This window comes from Pimephales promelas, chromosome 4 (genome assembly GCF_988280905.1).
Source record: "Pimephales promelas chromosome 4, fPimPro1.hap1.1, whole genome shotgun sequence".
Lineage (NCBI taxonomy): Eukaryota > Metazoa > Chordata > Actinopteri > Cypriniformes > Leuciscidae > Pimephales > Pimephales promelas.
The window spans coordinates 13,038,115-13,059,197 of NC_142772.1; the positions used below are offsets into that span (position 1 = coordinate 13,038,115).

At 44.6% G+C, this 21,083-nt stretch overlaps 1 protein-coding gene across 1 annotated transcript in view; it reads right to left on the minus strand.

Annotated features, from left to right (window-relative positions):
* Window positions 1-2,864: 2,864 nt before the first annotated feature.
* The window catches only part of sat2b (spermidine/spermine N1-acetyltransferase family member 2b), a 288,963-nt gene continuing 270,744 nt past the window's right edge, over window positions 2,865-21,083 (minus strand). The window contains exons 2-6 of the mRNA XM_089129981.1: window positions 4,997-5,048; window positions 4,813-4,896; window positions 3,487-3,588; window positions 3,362-3,402; window positions 2,865-3,197 (exon numbers count right to left, since the gene is read on the minus strand). Coding sequence (XP_088986107.1) covers window positions 3,024-3,197; window positions 3,362-3,402; window positions 3,487-3,588; window positions 4,813-4,896; window positions 4,997-5,048 — 453 coding nt within the window. The 3' untranslated portion in view covers window positions 2,865-3,023. The remainder of the gene's footprint in view (window positions 3,198-3,361; window positions 3,403-3,486; window positions 3,589-4,812; window positions 4,897-4,996; window positions 5,049-21,083) is intronic.

The following is a 21,083-nucleotide window of genomic DNA, read 5'->3' on the forward strand; positions in this document are numbered from 1 at the left end:
TTTTTTTAGATACGCCAATGTCCTCATAGATATACATGGGGCCTTGGTCCAAGACACTGCATACCAATTTTCAAGTCAATCGGACTAACGGTCATGTGGTCATAGCCCTTTTTATGTTTTTTTCATGTTATAGCGCCACCTAGTGTTCAATCGTCGCTATTTTTTTACTGTGACCTCAAATTGAACTCTTACAGATGTGTACCGAGTTTGGTGAAGATATCTCATTTACTTCTCGAGTTATAGCCATTTTAGTAAAATAGGCTCCTCCCACAACGTTTATTTTGCTTCCCCTAGCGACCGGAACGAGAAATTTCAACATTTTTTTGATAATTATTGATCTTCAGACTCCAGAGAACATTTCTGCACTGGTTTGGTTCCAATCGGGTAAAAAACCAGGGACTAGTTCGCAAAAGTAGTTTTTCGACAAAATTCAAAATGACGGAAAATCTATCATGACGGAAATGAAATCGGAGATATACATTTTTTTCATCAGGTGACCAGCTTTCCAATGATATAAGACACTTCAGTGTACGACTTGCGGTCTAGGAGTTATGAGCAGTTTCGCGCAATTGGTCGCTATAGCGCCACCTATGGGCCAATCGGGGTCATAATTTGATAACCTCTCCTCGATTTTTGTACTACCATCTGACAAAGTTTCAGAGCTCCAGCACTTACGGTTTGGGCTGCACGATGCGTTTTAGGGGAGAATAATAATAATAATAATAATAATAAAAATCAGTACAAAAACAATAGGGTTTCAGCACTTCGTGCTTGAACCCCTAAAAATCTGGACAATTACAATAGGGTTTCAGCACTTCGTGCTTGAACCCCTAATAAAAATCAATACAATTACAATAGGGTTTCAGCACTTCGTGCTTGAACCCCTAATAATAATTCATCACATTTATATAGCGCCTTTCTGGACACTCAAAGCGCTTCACATAGAGGGGGGAATCTCCTCAACCACCACCAGTGTGCAGCATCCACCTGGATGATGCGACGGCTGCCATAGTGCGCCAGAACACTCACCACACACCAGCTTACTGGTGGAGAGGAGACAGTGATGAAGCCAATTGGTATAGATGGGGATGATTAGGAGGCCATGATGGACAGAGGCCACTGGGCAAATTTGGCCAGGATGCCGGGGTTACACCCCTACTCTTTCGAAAGACATCCTGGGATTTTTAATGACCACAGAGAGTCAGGACCTCGGTTTAACGTCTCATCCGAAGGACGGTGCTCTTTTGACAGTATAGTATCCCCATTACTATACTGGGGCGTTAGGACCCACACAGACCACAGGGTGAGCACCCCCTGCTGGCCTCACTAACACCTCTTCCAGCAGCAACCTGGCTTTCTCAGAAGGTCTCCCATCCAGGTACTAACCAGGCTCAGCCCTGCTTAGCCTGGCAGGGCTGAGTGACAGCTGCTAGTGGCAGCTGCTGTCAGACTCGCTAAAATGGAGAGCGACTGGAGTATATTTTGCTGCTATTTGAAAAAAATATTCAGCAAATTGTGCTGGTGCGTTTGTTGACACCAGAGGGTTGACTTTAGCCTAATAGGAAGGAACATAAATTGTGATTAAAAAAATATGCTCACTCACATCATGACGCCGCTGCGGTGGTGGATTCTATGCAAGAAGAGCAACATTTGGAACTGCGTAGCTTTTCACTGCGAGCTGTGTGGAGAAGCCCATTTCCACCTCCATTGCATTGGAGAAGCAATTCCACGTAAAATGCAGGATGTACACTCGAGCGATAGGCGGGAACTCACAGTCTGTCAGGCCAAGTGCATGCAACCACTGGCGCCTAATTTCCAAGTCTAGTGGAAACTTAAGAGTACTGTCACAGAGTACCCCTACTTCAGGAGCTTTCTGTTTAACCTGATAGGGCTGCACTCAAGACGTTTTTACACCATATATTTGAAAATTAAAACACTTTATACCCAAATGTCAAAAAATGTAGTTGAATCAATTAACAGCATTTGTAAAACTCTGTTTGTAAAATTAAAAAATGTAAAAAAAAAAAAAATTGAGATTTGTCATTAACTAAAAAAAAAGTTGTTTTAGTGTTTAGTTACCCTTTAAAGACCTTCAACATACCGGCAAGTGTTGACAGAAATGCGTGTGCTACATCCGTGCAGTGTTGCATTTCACTCTGCCTCTGTTTGTTTCCATTGACAATGGGCTGAAATAAGCTCAGTTAAGTAGATTTAACTTAAATTCAATAGAATGAGAAAAATCCCTCAAATCATGCACCTAACTCAAAAAAGAGAGCGAATACTATAGAAAATTTGTAATTGTTTATGTTTAGTGTACTTAATGGATTTGGATTAAAACACTTTCAGGGATAAGAAGGTTTGGTTCACTTGCAAATGTCTAGGGAGAGAAGTGTAATTTGAAATTGAGGACATATGCTTAAAATTAATTTATACTCATTTCCTTGTTATTCAGAAAAAAAAAATACATATTGCACTATGGGAATTAAAAGGGCAGACCTTAAGGAGCCAAGTGCTGTTTTTAAGTCAAATAGTAGCATCAACAGCTCTTCCATGTACTGTTTTTAGTTTGAATGAGTTCCAAGTATATAAATCTATCAATTTTCAAATTTCAAAAAGAAATGTGCATTTAAATAGAAAGGAAAATCATATTTTTTTGGAAAAATCTTTTTGATATGTTTGATTTGATTGACTTTGTTACTATTTAATGTAACAAAAACTTATTAGAAAAACTATTCCATGGTTAGAACATAATGAATACTACAGAGGGCTAATTACAGCAAAAACAGTACTTGCAAGAGATTATTTAGAAACTAAATGTATTTGAAAGATATCAAAATGAGTCTGCATTGATCAGTGGCACAAAAAAAATTACCATACATTTTTATTTAGTTTTTCTTCATTTCTCAAATGTTTTATTTTAACACTGAATTTATAGCATTAAAAGACACAAACCAAAAATACACACTAACCCTAGTGAAATTACCTAAACTTGTCAGGTAATAACATTAATGTCTTAATGTTTTTTAAGGTGCTTCCTGTGCTAGATTATCGAGAGCTATTCCATGAAAGCGGAGAAAATGCCAGCCTTCCTTAGCTGTGAGGTCCTCTGCACCTTTAGCTAAATAAAAGTCTAAAGAGGGCTTGTTCCAATCCAGTACAGAGAACTGTAAACGCACACAATGCTGCTCTTTGGCCACCTATAAAACAAAAACAAAACTACATTTAAAACACATTGCTCAATAGCTGAGACAACAGAGTTTGTTTAACCACAAAATATGTACAAGAAAATGTAATACCATGATGCAAAAAGTTATCAAGATAATATAGAATTATATATAAAATAGCATTTTTAAAAACTCACTTTGGCAACAGTTGCCATTAAAGCCTTTCCAATGCCTTTACCTGTAGCATAACCAGAGATGAGTGAGTCAACACACAGTTCTTCATTTTGGATCAAACTCTAGGTTACTAAGAATATATACACACCTCTGTACTCTGGCATCACATACAGATCCTCCATATACACAGTCCTTCCTTTCCAGGTGCTGTACGTATAGAAGAAGAAAGCATAGCCAACCTTAGTGTGTCCTGTGGAAAACCAGCTACAGTAAGAATAATTTTGAGGACTATATATATACAGTATATATATAAACCTCCTAAAATGTCATTGTACTCCACTCACTCTGTGGGGTGGGGCAACTTGCGAGCTTTGTCATAGTAACTAAAACTAATTATTAATAATCATTAATTATTGTTAGTCTAATGCATCCCGATTAAAAATAAAAATCTTTATTTACAAAGCGACTTACAACTGAGGACTAAACGAAGCAAGTCATCGTGAAGAGGCAAAAACAGCGCAATAAATGCTCAAAATACAAAGTTCAGACATTGCTCGGAGTAGCATAAGCCAGACAAGCGAGGATTTAAAGGAAAAGGAAAGTTTTTTTTTTTATTTTATTTTTTTTTTTATGTTAAGTGCTCACAGACAAGACAAGTTTTCAGTTGTGTTTTGAATGCTGTCAGGGATTCTGCATTCCAGATGAGGGTGGGCAGTTCATTCCACCAGCATGGTACCGTGAATGAGAAAGTTCTGGAGAGTGATTTTGAGGTCACAAGCCGTTGCTCATTGACCGATCGTAGGCTTCTGGTAGGGATGTAGACTTGTGGTATTGAGTGGAGGTAGGAGGGAGCTGAGCCTGTGGTGGTCAATCTGTAAGCAAGTGTCAACACTTTGAACTTAATGTGAGCAGCGATTGGTAGTGCAGAGAGATGAACAGAGGAATGACGTGGGCCCTTTTGGGCTTGTTGAAAACCAGACGAGCTGCAACATCCTGAATCATTTGTAGAGGTTTAGCCAGAAGAGAGAAATGACCAGGGCCTGGATGAGAAGTTGTGTTGCATGGTCAGTTAGGAAAGGCCTGATCTTCCTGATGCTTTTACTATTCCTTTGTCTATGCTCTCATTATTCTTTAATCCTTCCCTGCTCTAGCTTGTACTATTTTGGACAATGACTGAAACTTGTTATTACTGGCACTTCTCGTGTTTATTGCCTTCTTTAGATTAATTGCTAGTTTTACTTGTCCTCAACTGTAAGTCGCTGCTAAATTAATAAATGTAAATGTGATGTCTTTCTGTCTAAACTGAATACAACTAAAATATCTATTGATAAAATAACATAAACATATAAACTACATTTAATGTAATAGGTTATATCAGGTAAACCAAAGATTTTAAGTTATTGTTTTCCATATATTCCTACCCTGTTTTCTGTACATATTATGTCATTTTTGGTCTTTTAGGAGTCATTATTACCATCTTTAGACATGTGCTCCTCAGGTACCTCAGCTATAAGACACTGGTAAAAAGGATTGGGGCCAAATCCATCCCTCTCCAACTCTAAAAGAAAACCAGTAGAACCAGACTCTAATTAGTAAGCAACATGTGGCTTCATTTTGGCTGTAATAACAATAAATTAATGGGTCAGCCTTTTGAAAACCTTTATGGGATATCTTCACTTGGTTGGGCATCTTTTCATAAACAGCCAATTCCTACAATAAAACATACACAGATAATCGCAACTCATTCTGCATTCAACAATCATTGGGTGCGAGTCTTAATCAGCTCCCTCATTCAGTATTCAGGGCACTTATGTCTATCAGCCATGTCGTTCCATTGGTTGTCTCAGCCATGTTGTTCTGTTGGCTGTCTCAATCGCAAAATCCTACCAGTGCACTGAAACATTCACTACCTTAAAAGTCTTATAATACACTACAAAAACCAGAGAGCATCGACTTAACGGAAGTTCTGGAGTGCAAATCATAATTCACGTAAGCATAATCACTACACATTCACTGCAACACATTATTTAATTATATTTTAGCATAAACAAACATCACTCGACAGGTAATGAACATAATCTAGATTCTAGGTAACATTTATAATTTATTTCCAGTTAAAATGTTGCACACACTGTGAGACATTTCATGTTAGTTTAACTTGGAAATGCAAGTTCACCTGCTGCCTTGAAAATCAAAGTTCATTCAACTTGAAGGTTGCCTTTGTTTCAACTTTTAAAGTTTAAAGTTAATGAGCTACTTAAGTGATTCATTGAGTGATGATTGATCATTATTGAAGACACCTGATATGAGTGATTCTAACAAGCAGAATCACTGAAGGAGAAAATCATTATTTTTAAGTCACCATTATGGAGATAAGTGATAGCTTTAGTTGGGCTCTTGACCCTTAACTTTAGATTTTGTTTGGCTGCTGAAACTGAGTGGTGAACAGCCATATAAACTAAGAGTAAAGGTGATCTGATGGTGTTGGTTGTGTTTTACCAGAATCATTATTTGAATCACTGAACTCATTTAGCGCCTAATCTCTGACCTAGATTTATAATGGTATTTACAACACAGTGATTCTACAGCATAAGATCCAGAATTTTCAATTTAATCCAAAGGATTTCCTAAAAGTTGTTCTGACAAACAAAATTCACTTCAATATTCAATTAGGAAAAGGAATTTACAGCCAAATCAGATTATCGCCTCAGATCGCCTGAGACGACAGATTTCCACGACGCACGCGCGAGAATTGCGCAAGTAGTAGTAGAATAAGAACTCAATTCTCACGCATGCATCGTGGAAATCTCTCGAACTGTCGTCTCAGGCCCAGAAGGAAGAAAAGGAATAGTCGAATAAAGTCGTTATTTTTGTTTTATTTCCGCACAAAAAGTTTTCTCGTCACTTGACAAACTTATAGTTGAGCCACTATAGTCACATGGAATATTTAAACATTTTCTTCAATGACTTTCTGGGCTGTCAAGTTTCAATCCCTTAGGAGCCTATGTAGCAGTGTAGCAGTAATACTAATAGTAATTTAAACATGTGGTAGATAGCATTGGGTCTGGACGTGAAGGATAACTTCGGGAGGTGAAGGGACATGTCGGTGTCGTGATTCTGTCTTCTCACACCGCGACACAGGTTCGTGGATCTGAGTGTCGCGATCGTTACAGCCTTACATAGGCTATATTCTTCTTGCAGATAAATATACTCACACAGCTTAGGTTAGAAGCCTCCAGTGAGTTCAACGTTTCAGGGGATATAGCCGGGAAATGCTCAGAGGTGACGAGGGGAGTTGAGAAGAGCAATTGTTTATTTCAGCGAATTTAAAGCTTTGACAACTTTAATCGTTATTTAAATACCTTTACTCAATTATCTGGACTACGAAACTTTGGGAGATTAGTTTTGAATGTCTGTTCTTTGAAATTATCAAAAAAAAATTTTTTTGTTATTTCAACATGACATCATGACTTTTGCGTAAATATATACGCCACTTTTGCGCCAGGTGGCGTGTTATCTCTACGCATTTTGAGCTATCCGCGTGTATCCGCGTGTATGCGTATATGTCTACGCCATTAACGTCCGCGGCATTCCGCGTGTCTGTACACAACGTCAAATCTCCAGTCATAAATGCCATTAACCCCAGTGACGGTTAAGTTTAGGGATGGGGTTGAGGTAAGTCATATCTTTATCTTTCCTAGGATGGTAAGGGAACATTCATAAATGCCATTAACCCCAGTGATGGTTAGGTTTAGGGACGGGGTTGAGGTAAGTCATATATTTATATAACGTTAACTCAACGGCGTTCATAAACACGCTGAAAGGCGATTATGCGTCTTGATAGCACGCCAAAAATGGAAATACGAATTGGCGTGTCATACACACGCTACTTCATGAGATCAGTCTGGTTATTTCATTGTTTTTCCACATAATCGGCCCATATCTTAAAATGGAACGTTGCGACTTCCGACTCATTTCGCCAGAGCGGGTCACATATATTGATTGATGCATTTGCGCGGAGTACATGAGTGACCGTGATCTAACGTAACCCCGGTTATGTGACTATGCTTGGCAAATCGCGTCTGGGCGCGTGAGTGTTTAATCAGGCCGTGGCGTCTTCCTCATTCAGAAGTGTGGGTCGATTGACGGCTGTGGACAGGTTTGTGTTTTACAAACTTTTCACTTTTGTGATCGATTTATGCTTTCAAGTTAAGCTTATTATTGTAACTCTTTAGAACAACTTACTGGCTGTAGGGAATTCGTCGCTGCCATCAAGTTATGTTTAAAGAGCAACTGGTGAGTATTCTGAATGAATGAATGAATGAATGAGAATGAGCTATATGCTAAACGGTGGCACTGAACGTTGATATTAGCATTGCCTGCTTTAGACAAATGTTTGGATTCATTGTATGTCATTATGAAGTATTGGTTGAAGTAATTTTTATTTTTACAAATGAATTTGTTTACTTTATATTAAGTATTAGGGATGAGCGAGTACAGCATTATCTGTATCTGTATCTGTTAACCATATGAATTATCTGTATCTGTATCTGTACTCGGACTGGGCGGGGCCTAAACCCGGAAGTGGGTCGGGTAGTCTAGAAATGGGCGGGGCTTTAACCGGTATGTTATTTTAAGCATGCAATTGATATGGGTTGATCTGAAATTGCTATATTTATTGCTGATAAGAAATAAAACTATTTACATGACAGCATCAGCATTGAGCTTCAGATCAATGGTTTTGATCACGATAACAAACTAACTACAGAACAAGTTTTGCAACAATGAATACAACACATGTGGCTGCAATTATGAAGTAAAATGTAATGAACAAGAGTTTTCATCTCAACTACGGCTGGGTGATATGTACCAAAAGTCATATCCCGATATATATTTAGGCTGAATTTCGATATACAAAATATACCCCAATATTTTTTTCTGCAAAGTGAGAGCAAATGTTCAATCAAAGAAAAATATGACATGTCACAAGTAGTTTTATTGAAACTTGAACATTTACTAAATCAAATGAATAAATAATAAACAGGTTTCTTCACCTTAGGGCTGCATGATTAGCTATGACAAAAATCTTAATTGCAGATTATTCCCTTGGAATTGTAATTGTGATTTATTAATTGGTTTATTTATTTTGTTAATACAACGTTGGTATGAGCCATTACAGTCATTTAAAAAAATATAAAAAATAACACAAAGAAAAATAGGGGCATTAAGGGGTTAATATAGAAACGACAGTTACCATGGTGAATAGTGAATACACAATACTAACAAGAACTATTTATGAAACATGGAAACTGCTCCTGGTGAATAGAATGAAAATCATAAATGCATTGCTTTTATTTCGTGTAATTTACATGCTCGTATAGTTTCTTTTCCACTTTATATACAGTGAGGCGATCCAGCGCGCGTCGCCGCATTTGCGCGTGCAATTGAGTGTGCGCTACGACTAACGTTACAGTATAACGGCTGACAGGACAGAAAGTCCCTTTTGCTGAGGTAAAAGACTTTATTTCATAACATACATGCTTTAATCAAGCACGCAAAGTGGAAAAGGAGTGGCTGGGGCGCGGTGAGCAGTGCAGAGACCCAGATAGCAAACTGACATTGAATCCACGTGGAAACGATGTCTCTCATGACATTGAAACAACGTTGATTTTGCTCATCGAATTAACGTTGAACCAACGTTAGACGCGGCATTCTTCAAAGCTAAATGAAAATCGAAAATTGGTTTGCTTTCATAACGTTGAAACAACGCGTTGATTTCAAGTTGATTTTCCGTTAGTTTTGAAAGAATGACACGTCTGACGTTGGTTCAACGTTAATTCGATGAGCAAAACAATGTCAGATCAACGTTGTTTCGATGTCATATTTCCACGTTGATTCAATGTCAGTTTGCTATCTGGGGAGCTTTGGCCCAGACAGCAAACTGACATTGAATCAATGTGGAAACGACGTCTCTCATGACATTGAAACAACGTTGATTTGCTCATCGAATTAACGTTGAACCAACGTCAGACGCGGCATTCTTCAAAGCTAAATGAAATCGAAAATTAGTTTGCTTTCATAACGTTGAAACAACGCGTTGATTTCAAGTTGATTTTCCGTTAGTTTTGAAAGAATGACGCATCTGACGTTGGTTCAACGTTAATTCGATGAGCAAAACAATGTCAGATCAACGTTGTTTCGATGTCATATTTCCACGTTGATTCAATGTCAGTTTGCTATCTGGGGGGTCAGCACTCAGCAGCTTGCTTGGAGCAAGGATCACAGCGCAAACCTGAACTAGCCTATATCGATATGCAATATCTAATTACATATCACATTTAAAAATATATATATTCTTTATATTGATATATCGCTCAGCCTTAATCTCAACATAATTTTTTTTTTTTTTTTATCCGAGCACAGATATTGACTCTCGTATAATATTCGTACTTGACAAAAGTGCTTTATCCGTACCGGATACTCGTTTCAGCCGAGTATTCGGCTCAACTCTATTAAGTATGTTTATATGCACTATGGCAATTGGGTTACAGTAATATTGGTTTATTTGTTTGGAGCTTGTGCCGGTAATGCAACTTCAATATTGTTTTTGATTGTGTTGAATTAATGTTGCATTTAATGTTTATTATGTGTATGTTGTACATTTATCATTTACTTTGTAAGGATCTAGAGTTGGGTAATGAAAATATTTTAGTGTGGATTGAGCTAAAAAAAAAAATGTAATGCAAACCCTGTTCCAATTCAGCTCTTATTTACTGGTCCTGTTGTGTACTATAGGCCAGGTTCTTTCTCTCTGGTTGGAGAAAAATGATGGTGAACTAAATTACTATGGTTGGGAGCCGATCATCTGAGACACATCCACTGAACAGCCGCTCTTGTTGGTCTGGTAGGAAGGTTGTCTGCAGCCTGTCCCCCACACACTTCTCCATAGACTAGCGCTTCAGTCCCTCATGCATATCTTTTCATCTGATGAACAATAACCTATGGATTAATCAATACTAACTTTCATAAAAACCTTTGTGGGTTGTTGCGCGTGGTCTTGGCAAACGTCAACATCGTGGGGAGTTTTTTTTCCTCTTTGATTTTTTTTTTTTGGTTTTGTATGTGCCATTTGTTGTACTCTTCATCATTGTATCTGACTTGAACAATAACCACAAAAAGTATTTTGAGTTTTTTTTCTATTTCTTTTCTTATCTTTGGTTGCAATTATGTTTGTTTAATTATTTTTTCAATATATGGTACCAGTACCAAAGGTAACTTTCTGTTCCCTTTCGTAGTCACTTCGAGTTACGTCAGAAGTGACGGAGATTGGGGGTTTCGCATAGAAAGCCAATCCTCTTCGAGTATTTAAACACGAGCCAATGGCATGCAATGCCTTGGGGCTGCGGAAATTTGCATAGCGTACTCCGCCCTACTCCGTGAGTATAAAAGGAGGAAGTGAACGCAACCGCAGTAAGTTTTCGCTTCGGAGCCAAGAGAACCTCTTCACTCCTGAAAGCCATTCTCACTGTTCAAGACTCTTCGAGACGAGCGTCCTCTTCAGTGTTGGTGTGACGGCGGTACCCAGCGAGATTCTGCATCGCCTGCGATCTGAGCAGTGGTCTGCCAGACTTTGCGCTTCTCCCTGGTCGCTTCAGCGCTGAAAGAGTGAATTTCCTCCTCTCATTGAAAGAGCTGCACGCGCACGTCTTTTTAAAGACGGTTCGCCCGTGTTCTTCTGGGTGTGGTTGATTTCTGTCGTCATCTGATGGTCACGATCGCTGCTTTGTATGCCTGGGCATTTCAGCATGCAGCAGCAGCGTTCGTGGATGACTCATGTTCCTTCTGGGAACATGACCATCTCTACACTGAGGTCGAGACTCAATGATCTCACTTGAGTGAGAGTCCCGGTCCCCCCCGCTCGATCGGTTTCCTCCATAGGGGGCCCGTCGACCCGGGGACCTGGTGATTTTACGGTGATGGTGTGGGACAAAGCCCCGACGATTCCTCGGGCCACACCTCCCGCCTCAGTGCGAGAGCCAGCGAGCGTTAGTTCGATTCAGTCGGTTGCTTCTTCGGTGGCACCGGCTGCTTCGGGCAGCGCTCCAGATGATGTTGCGATGTCGATCACAGCATCACTAGGCGGGCTTGACTCCTCGGGAAGTGAGGATGCGGCCGCGTTGCCTCCCTCGGGAGCGTCAGCGCCGCCGTGTCTGATCCCGCGATGATGGCCGTGCTATCTCGGGCGTCCGTGAGCATCGGGTGGGGGTGGAACTCCGTCCCATCCCGATCTCTCGCGGCTGAATAATTGGTTTTTGGGTAACGCTGCCGCCTTACGGCCACGGCCAACCCCAATTTCCTTTTTTCCCCGAGTTGCATGCGGAACTGACACGCACTAAAAAAAAAAAAAATAAATAATTAAAAAAAAAAAAAAAGGCGTGCTTTAGTTCCCCGCCCTTCCTCCCCTCGGCGATGCGGCTGTCTGTGGGTATGCTGGGGCTCCCCCGGTCAACCGGCGGTTGCTCTCAGATGCCCCTCCAAAGCCTATGGGTTCTCGTCGTCTATGGTGGCGCGATTCTGTAGAGCGGCGGGACAGGCAGCCTCCGACCTGCATATGATGAGCACCTACAAAGCTAGCTGCTCAGGAATGTGCACGAGGAGGTGACGGACCAAGCGAGCTGCGAGCCTGCCGCCTACCTTGTCCTTAAACGGGTCACGGAGGCGGTCGCTCGCTCCCTTGGTCAGGTGATGCCCACCGCTGTGGTCCAGGAGCATCATAATGTTCGGCGGTGCGGTCCAGGACTTTGCCCAGCACTTCTCGACCGCCTAGGAGCAGACGAAGGCGGTTTCTCTGCCCCGACGGCCAGCTGCTGCCTCCAACCAGCCGTCGGCTCGGACGCCTCCGCCAGCTCGCCGCCGAGGACGCCCCCCTGCGGCTCCCTTCCCTCCCACGCGGCCCCAGCAGCAGCCTTCAGCCGGTTCGCGTCGCGGAGGAGGCCACAGGTAAGCGCCCCCCCCCCAAAAATCAGGGGAGTTCGCCCCCCCCTCAGGCCGTGTGCCCCGCTAAACGCCAGGCGAAGCGATGTTCCTGAGGCGGGCCGCTCAGTGATAGTGTCATGGTTTTTCTCAGGAGGCGGTGGCAGGGCCCCTCCTTCCCCGGTGGAGGGCCGGTGGAGAATCTTTTGTTCTAGCTAGCTCCCTGAGCTGGTTGAGGAAAAGCTGACACTGTCATTGAGCACACAGACTGGAATGAGCGCGCACGACGTCCAGTGCGTCGCCCCGTTCATTCCTCTCTGTCTCGGAGGGCGCGGAAGGGTGCGTGTGTCGTCCCCGGGCTACGCCAATCCCTTCCCCCTCTGTCGCCAGACCCCCGGCAGAACAGACCCCCGTGGAACGCTCTGCCTTCCCTGGTCTCTTCTGTCGGGGAGCGGGTTTCGACGGTGCATCCGGACGGGGTAACTCCTGCACGCATGCCGGTCGACCCGCCTCGCTGCCCCTCCGGGGGGACATCTGTGGTTCGCATGACCCCGTTGGCTCACTTCCTGGAAGCCTGGCTAGCGCTTCCCGGGTATCCCACTGGGTCATCAGAACGATCAGATTCGGCTACGCGATTCAGTTCGCACGGTCTCTTCCCCGCTTCAGGGGAGTTCGCTCCACGATGGTTGGCGGCAATGCCCCAGTCTTGAGAGCGGAGATTGCGACCCTGCTGGCGAAGGGTGCAATCGAGACGGTCCCTCCAGCCGAGGTGAGGTCCGGGCTTACAACCCCTACTTCATTGTCCCCAAAAAAGACCGGTGGGTTACGACCGATCCTGGACCTGCGCATTTTGAACCGTTCTCTCCATCGACTACCGTTCAAAATGCTCACGGCCAAACGCATTTTCGAATGTGTTCGGTATCAGGATTGGTTTGCAGCGATCGACCTGAAGGACGCGTACTTCCATGTCTCTATTCTCCCTCGACACAGACCGTTTCTTCGGTTTGCCTTCGAGGGCCAGGCATACCAGTACGCCGTTCTCCCATTCGGGTTAGCTCTGTCCCCTCGCGTCTTCACAAAGATCGTCGAGGCAGCCCTTGTTCCCCTTCGCGAACACGGGGTTCACATCCTGAACTATCTCGACGACTGGCTGATACTAGCACACTCTCGAGCTCAGGTTTGCGAACACAGAGACCTGGTGCTACGGCACCTAGCCCGTCTGGGCCTTCGGGTCAACCGGGAAAAGAGCAAACTTTGCCCCGTGCAGAGGATCTCTTTTCTCGGCATGGAGATAGACTCGGTCGCCATGTCCGCGCAGCTCACGAACGAGCGCGCGCACTCACTGCTGGCTTGTCTTCGACAGTTCGAGGGCAAGAGTGCGGTTCCACTGAAACTATTTCAGAGGCTCCTGGGGCATATGGCATCCGCGGTACGCCGCTCGGTTTGCTTCATATGAGACCGCTTCAGCTGTGGCTTCACGATCGAGTCCCGAGGTGGGCATGGCATCGCGGCTCGCTCCAAGTTCCAGTGACTCCGACGTGCCGCCGAACCTTCTTCCCGTGGTCGAACCTCAGCTTTTTACGGACAGGGGTCCCTATTCAGCGAGTTTCCAGGCATCTCGTTGTCTCCACGGATGCGTCTACCACGGGTTGGGGTGCCATGTGCAATGGGCATGCAGCCGCCGGTTCCTGGACAGGAGCCCAGCGCCTCATGCACATCAATTGCCTCGAGCTGTTGGCAGTACGGCTCGCCCGGCACCGCTTCCGAGCGTGCTCAAGGGCCAGCATGTGCTTGTCCGCTCAGACAACACTACGGCAGTAGCGTACATCAACCACCAGGGGGGGTCTACGCTCGCGCCGGTTGTCGCAGCTCGCCCGCCACCTCTTGATATGGAGTCAGAAGCACCTGAGGTCCCTTCGTGCAGTTACATTCCTGGAGACCGGAACCGGGCAGCCGACGAGCTGTCCCGGGCCCGTCCCATCTCCGGCGAATGGCGACTCCATCCCCAGTCGGTCCAGCTGATTTGGGACCAGTTCGGGGAGGCACAGATAGACCTGTTCGCCTCTCGGGACTCGTCCCACTGCGCCCAGTTTATTCTCTGATCCGCGGCACTCTCGGCTCGGATGCGCTGGCGCACAGCTGGCCACGGGGCCCACGCAAGTGTGCGTTCCCCCAGTGAGCCTCCTTGCACGGGTGTTGTGCAAGATCAAGGAGGACGAGGAGCAGGTCTTGCTGGTAGCCCCCTACTGGCCCACCAAGACGTGGTTCTCCGAACTCATGCTCCTCGCGACAGCACCTCCTTGGCCTATTCCTCTGAGACCGGACCTACTCTCTCAGAGACGGGGCACTCTGTGGCACCCTCCTCCCGATCTTGGAGGCTGCACGTGTGGCTCCAGGACGGGACGAGGCAGGTTTGAGTTCGCTGCCACCTGCGGTGGCGGCAACCATCACTTCCGCAAGAGCGTCGTCCACGAGACACCTTTATGCGTTGAAGTGGAACCTCTTCGTCAATTGGTGTTCTTCTCGCTGAGAAGACCCCCGGAGATGTTCGATCGGAATCGTGCTTCCTTCCTGCAAGAGGGGTTGGAGCGTAGGCTGTCGCCCTCCACCCTTTGGATTTATGTCGCGGCCATTGCCGCGTCTCATGATGCAGTGAAAGGTAAGTCTATGGGAAGCATGACCTGGTCATCAGGTTCCTGAGGGGAGCGAGGGGGCTAAATACGCCTCCCTCCCCTCCTGCCCTCTGGGGACCTCTCAGTAGACCTGGGTGCTCTGCAGAGGCCTCCCCTGGAGCCTTGCAGTCGGTAGAGTTTTTGCCCTGTCCTATGTGACAGCACTCCTGATTGCATTGGTCTCCATCAGGAGAGTAAGGGACCTGCACGCTCTCTCTGTTGACGAAGTGTGCCTGGAGTTCGGGCCGGCTTACTCTCACGTACTCCTGAGACCCCGGCCTGGATATATGCCCAAGGTTCCTACCACTCCCCTCCGGGACCTGGTGGTGAACCTGCAAGCGCTGCCCCTGGAGGAGGCAGACCCAGCCTTGGCACTGCTCTGTCCGGTACGTGCTCTCCGCACCTATGTCGACAGAACGCAGTGTTTCAGGACCTCAGACCAGCTCTTTGTCTGTCATGGGGGGAGCCAGAAGGGAAGGGCTCTCTCAAAGCAACGGCTGTCCCACTGGATAGTGGATGCCATTGCTTTGTCTTACCAGCAGCAAGGCCTTCCGTGCCCCCTTGGTGTGACGGCCCATTCCACTCGGAGTGTAGCCTCCTCTTGGGCTTTAGCGCACGGCGCCTCGCTAACAGACATCTGCAGAGCTGCAGGCTGGGCGACACCCAACACCTTCGCCAGATTCTATAATCTGCGAATTGAGCCGGTATCCTCTCACGTACTCGTTTCGGCCAGTTCTGGATCCGCTCAGGTGTCTTCGCTTGCTCGCCACTCCACTCCCCGGACTGGATAAGTGCGATATTTCCTCAGTTCTTCCATTAAGTCTTGAGTCCTCCAGCACCGACGATGCGGGCACCACTGCTGTTGCTCTGGATGCTGGCTAGGTGCCTCCATGCGCACGGTTCCCCATGGTAACCGTCTCATGTGTATTATCCACTGTAAGCCTCTCTGAGCATGTGTCTTCCCTTGGCAAGCCATCTGCCACCCCTGGAGTTGAAATTAGTAGCCACCTGCGGTTGGTACTCCAGTGTTCCATATGTGTTCCTATGTGGCCATATGTGTATTCGTAAGTCCTCCCTTCGGTAGGCAGCTGGTAGCATGTCCCTTCTGGGATATGTTTCCCAGTGTACCTTGGTAATCCTGTGTCAAAGTCGGATCCCCAAAAAAAAAAAAAAAAAAAAGGTAAGGCTCGGGGGTCCAGACTTTCGCAGGGCACTGGAAGACAGCTTGAAGATGGCGTGATGGCACTGACCCCCAATCTCCGTCACTTCTGACGTAACTCGAAGTGACTACGAAAGGGAACGTCTCGGTTACGTATGTAACCCTCGTTCCCTGAGTAGGGAACGGAGACGTTACGTCTCCCTGCCACTTCTGCTGTATCGCTGGGTAGACGCCGAGTTCAGTCTTGGCTCCTCAGCGAAGACATACTGCGGTTGCGTTCACTTCCTCCTTTTATACTCACGGAGTAGGGCGGAGTACGCTATGCAAATTTCCGCAGCCCCAAGGCATTGCATGCCATTGGCTCGTGTTTAAATACTCGAAGAGGATTGGCTTTCTATGCGAAACCCCCAATCTCCGTCACTTCAGACGTAACGTCTCCGTTACATACGTAACCGTTTCTGACGTTTCTGTGTTGTTACTGACCACCAGCTCCTGTAGTCGAACCTTAGACTTTTGATTTAATTGAACTATTTAATTTAGTCTAGCTAATATTGATGACTGATTAATATCGGCTAGCACGGCCCAAACACATGTTACATATTGGCGAGCCAGCCAGGAGTTTGGTTGTACAGTAATTAACATTTTTATAACAACAGAAACAGTGCATTCAGACTCACCAGTTCGTTTTGGTTTTCATGATGGAAATTTTTGGAAAACTTGGGATAAAAATTCCTAATGCCGTCTTGGTGGATGGGCCGGTTAAAGAGAGTTCCACTGAAGTTATACATTTTCTTGATCAATACAGTGACATTAATCGTGATGATATTATTGATGATAGCGAATCCAAATTTCATCATATGCTCGTTGTAGAATTTGTGTCGGGAGCATCAGTAGCAAAACTTTCACCACAATTGCCGTATATATTTATTTCTGAGGCAAATAACGAATTCCATATTGCAAATTTATCCCAAGTTTACACATCAAAGTTGGGTGGTTCAAAGACTGACACTTATTTATCTGACCTGAAAGAAATTGCTAAACGGTCTGGAAAAGATTATTCGATAGTGCTTGGTGAAATGATGTCCCAGATACAACAAGCTATAGCACCACTTCATCCCAGTGCTGTAAATGTCCCTAAAAAGGAACAAAAGATAGCTGACCAACAAAGAAAACCTCTAGAGTCATCTGTACCTCCACATGTACCAAGTCGAACTTTTGGCTCAGTGTATGCTCCTTTACAAACCTCTTTCACTCCACCTGTTTCTACCCCTAACAGTGCCGGTTTGAACAGTGGAGGACGACCAATGGAACCTGGTGATCTTAACCCTCCTGAGGTGCAACGCTATGTTGTGGAGCATGTGGTCCGGAGCAGTGATATGTCCATGCATGCCAGCCATCGGCTGAGGCCATTCTCTGCTAAAGTGGCCAGAGCAACACATGAAATGGACTATGACACCTGGCGGTCTGGCGTCGAATTAGTGTTGCGTGATCCAAGCATCTCTGATCTTCAACGGACCAGACTAATTCATGACAGCCTGCTGCCTCCTGCCTGTGACATGGTGAAACATCTGAGCCCTGATGCATTGCCTGACGTGTATTTGCGGCAGCTGGAGTCGGCGTATGGCACTGTTCAGGATGGTGAGGAACTTTACGCCAAGTTCATGGACACTTACCAGAATTATGGAGAGAAGCCACCTGAGTACCTACAGAGACTACAGGTAGCACTGCCACATGCTGTGAGGAGAGGAGGAGTATCTGAGAGAGATGTGGATAAACGTTTATTGGCTCAATTCTGCAGAGGTTGTTGGGACAATGGACTTATTTCAGAACTCCAACTTAAACAAAGGAAATTAAGTCCACCATAATTTTCTGAACTTTTATTACTTCTGCGAACAGAGGAGGACAGAGAATCAGCAAAGGAGCAAAGAATGAATCCAAACAAAAGGTAATCAATCATGCTCAACTTGTAAATCGGCAAGATGAAGAATCAAGTCTGTGTACTGCGATAACGAAAAGGCAAAGGAACTTCAAGGCACACTCAAATAGAAAAGTTAAAAAGCCTTTAATATCATGGCTTGGTCAAATTAACCATCTAAAAAACTCCAACGCGTTTCGGCTACATGCCTTCTTCTGGGAGTTAAACAGATCTCAAACCAACAGAGTTTTTAAACCAACAGTCCACCAATCAGAAATCTCCATCTGTCAACAGAGGTGCTCAGGTAACAGTACACAAATGGGACAGCAGATGTCATACCACTACTTAACTAATTAATTAAGTACAACCCAACAGAAAGGGGATATAGAAGCTCTATTCTAAAAAAGGCTTACACCAGAGCCCAATAAGTAGATAGGTCAGTGCTACTACAAAGGAATACGCGGAAACAAACTAAAGAGAGACCGGTTTTTGTCACTACATATAGCACAGAGGCTGAACAGATAAGGCGAATCATACAAAAAAACTAAGCGGCGCCTTTTGGACAGACTGACTGAACACAAATACGCAATTCGCACAGGTAATACTAACTATCCCATGGCAAGATACTTTATGGAAAACCACAATAGAGACCAATCTACATTGCAGGTCTTTGGGATTGACCACATTCCTTTGTCCTTAAGAAAAGGGAATAGGCAAAGGCAGCTGAACCAACGAGAGACCTTCTGGATATACAGGTTGCAAGCCACTAAATATCCTGGCTTGAATGAGGAACTTGATTTTAGTGTATTTCTTTGATGTTCATTTGTTATGCGTGGTTTGTTATGTGTGTGTGTTTTTTTTATTTTATTTTTTTATTACTATTATTATTATAATTTTTTTTCTCATCTTGTTGGGTTGTACTTAATTAATTAGTTAAGTAGTGGTAATGATGACATCTGCTGTCCCATTTGTGTACTGTTACCTGAGCACCTCTGTTGACAGATGGAGATTTCTGATTGGTGGACTGTTGGTTTAAAAGATTTGATTGGTTTGAGATCTGTTTAACTCCCAGAAGAAGGCATGTAGCCGAAACGCGTTGGAGTTTTTTCAGATGGTTAATTTGACCAAGCCATGATATTAAAGGCTTTTTAACTTTTCTATTTGAGTGTGCCTTGGAGTTCCTTTGCCTTTTCGTTATATACAGTTTCCCATCCAAGAGCACCTCTATTTTAACCAAGCCTTGAAGTCCAGGAAGCGCTCCTTTGCCCTATACTGTTGACTTTGAATTGTGAATCTAAGGAGCAGCTCCACAGTTAGGATTGCTGTGTTGGACCATCTGTTACCTACCATTCAAGATGGAAAAAATCTTTTCCTATTCCCGTGAAGAAGGGCAACAAATTATTACATCAACATTACTGTTGGATGATTTACCAGGTGGTGAGTTACCCACCAATGATCTGCACAAAATCTATAAAGAACTGAGGTACCTGTTGGAGAAAGATGTGAAATTCCACCTTAACTCTGTGGCTCTGTCTGATTACTGGAGAAAAGGATATATTCCCAGGGGCTTAAGAATCAATAAATTCCGAGGGACTTCCGGTGGCGTCAGAGAGATGGCACACGCTTGAAAGTTAGGCTCCGTCGATTTATGCAATAAATCCCGATTTACATAGCTAATTCAGATATAATCAGAGTTTTTCAGAATGAGTACAGCAACGAGACACAAGACTACCTCAAAAAATGAAAATTTGAGAGAAAGAGAAGATAAGAAACGATCACCTAGCCCTACTAGGCCCGCCAAATCTAGCCCGCGTGCTCCCGACCTTACTGAAGTGATGGAAGAACTGAAATCGCTAAGAAAAGAAAATCAAGATGGGCATAAACAAACAAAAATATCGCTGACAAAAGTGGAGACCTCGATTGAGGACTTAAAATGCCAAATAAATGGTTTGGAGAGCAGGGTCGAGGAGACGGAGAAACGGATCAGCGCTGCTGAGGAGACGGGGATGAGACATGAAAGAGCGCTACGATATCTACTGGAACGTGAGGCGGATCTCACAGGTAGATGCGAGGACTTGCAAAATAGACTTCGCCGGAATAATCTAAGAATATATCAAGTTCCAGAGGGCAGCGAAGGAGAAAACACGGCGGAGTTTGTTTTGGGCCTGCTCAACACAGTCCTACAGTTACCTCAGCATATGGATATAAAGATTGAAAGGGCGCATAGGGCCCTTGCAGCTAAACCAAAAGACCCCGCCGCACCCCCGAGATCGATAATAGTGAGATTCCTAGACTATGCGGTTAAGGACGCAATTCTACGAAAAGCCTGGTCACAGAAACAGGTCCTTTACAACGCGAAACGGATCTACTTTGACAACGACTACTCGCCTGAGTTACAGAGGAAGAGAGCGCAGGTACGAGACGTAATGAAACAACTCAAGACGAAGGATGTGCGAGCTCAGTGTATCTATCCAGCACAGATAAGGATCTACCTGGATGCGGGAGTTAAAACTTTTCCTACCCTGATGGATGCTGCACCACCCCTGCGGGAAATGGGAATTAAAGTCCGAGTGGATGAACGAGACCGACAAGTAAGAGAAATATCGAAGGCTAGATGGTCAGTGCAAAGTAAAGGTAGACGTGGATCAAGTACAGCGCTGCTGTCCGACGCGGACCTTCAAGCATTTTTGCAGGATTGAATAGCTCGAATGTAAAGAGGTAGCCTATATTTGAACTGGATATTTCTGCTTCAGAATGTGAGAACTAAAATATATATATATATATATTTTTCTTTTTTTTCCCCCTTCGATATTCTCGGGATAATAATTGATTTTTTTTTTTTTTTTTTTTTTAAATTGACGGAACCTTGCTGACATTTTGCTGAGTGGAAATCACTCTTGGAGGCGGCCGTGTTCTAAAAATGGCTGCGCGCACTAGGTGCACTTTGGATACCCCAGGGAGTCAGCGTCACAACTCCCTGCCCTTCTTACATCGGGATTTGGCCTACGAGACAAGAACTTGGCCGA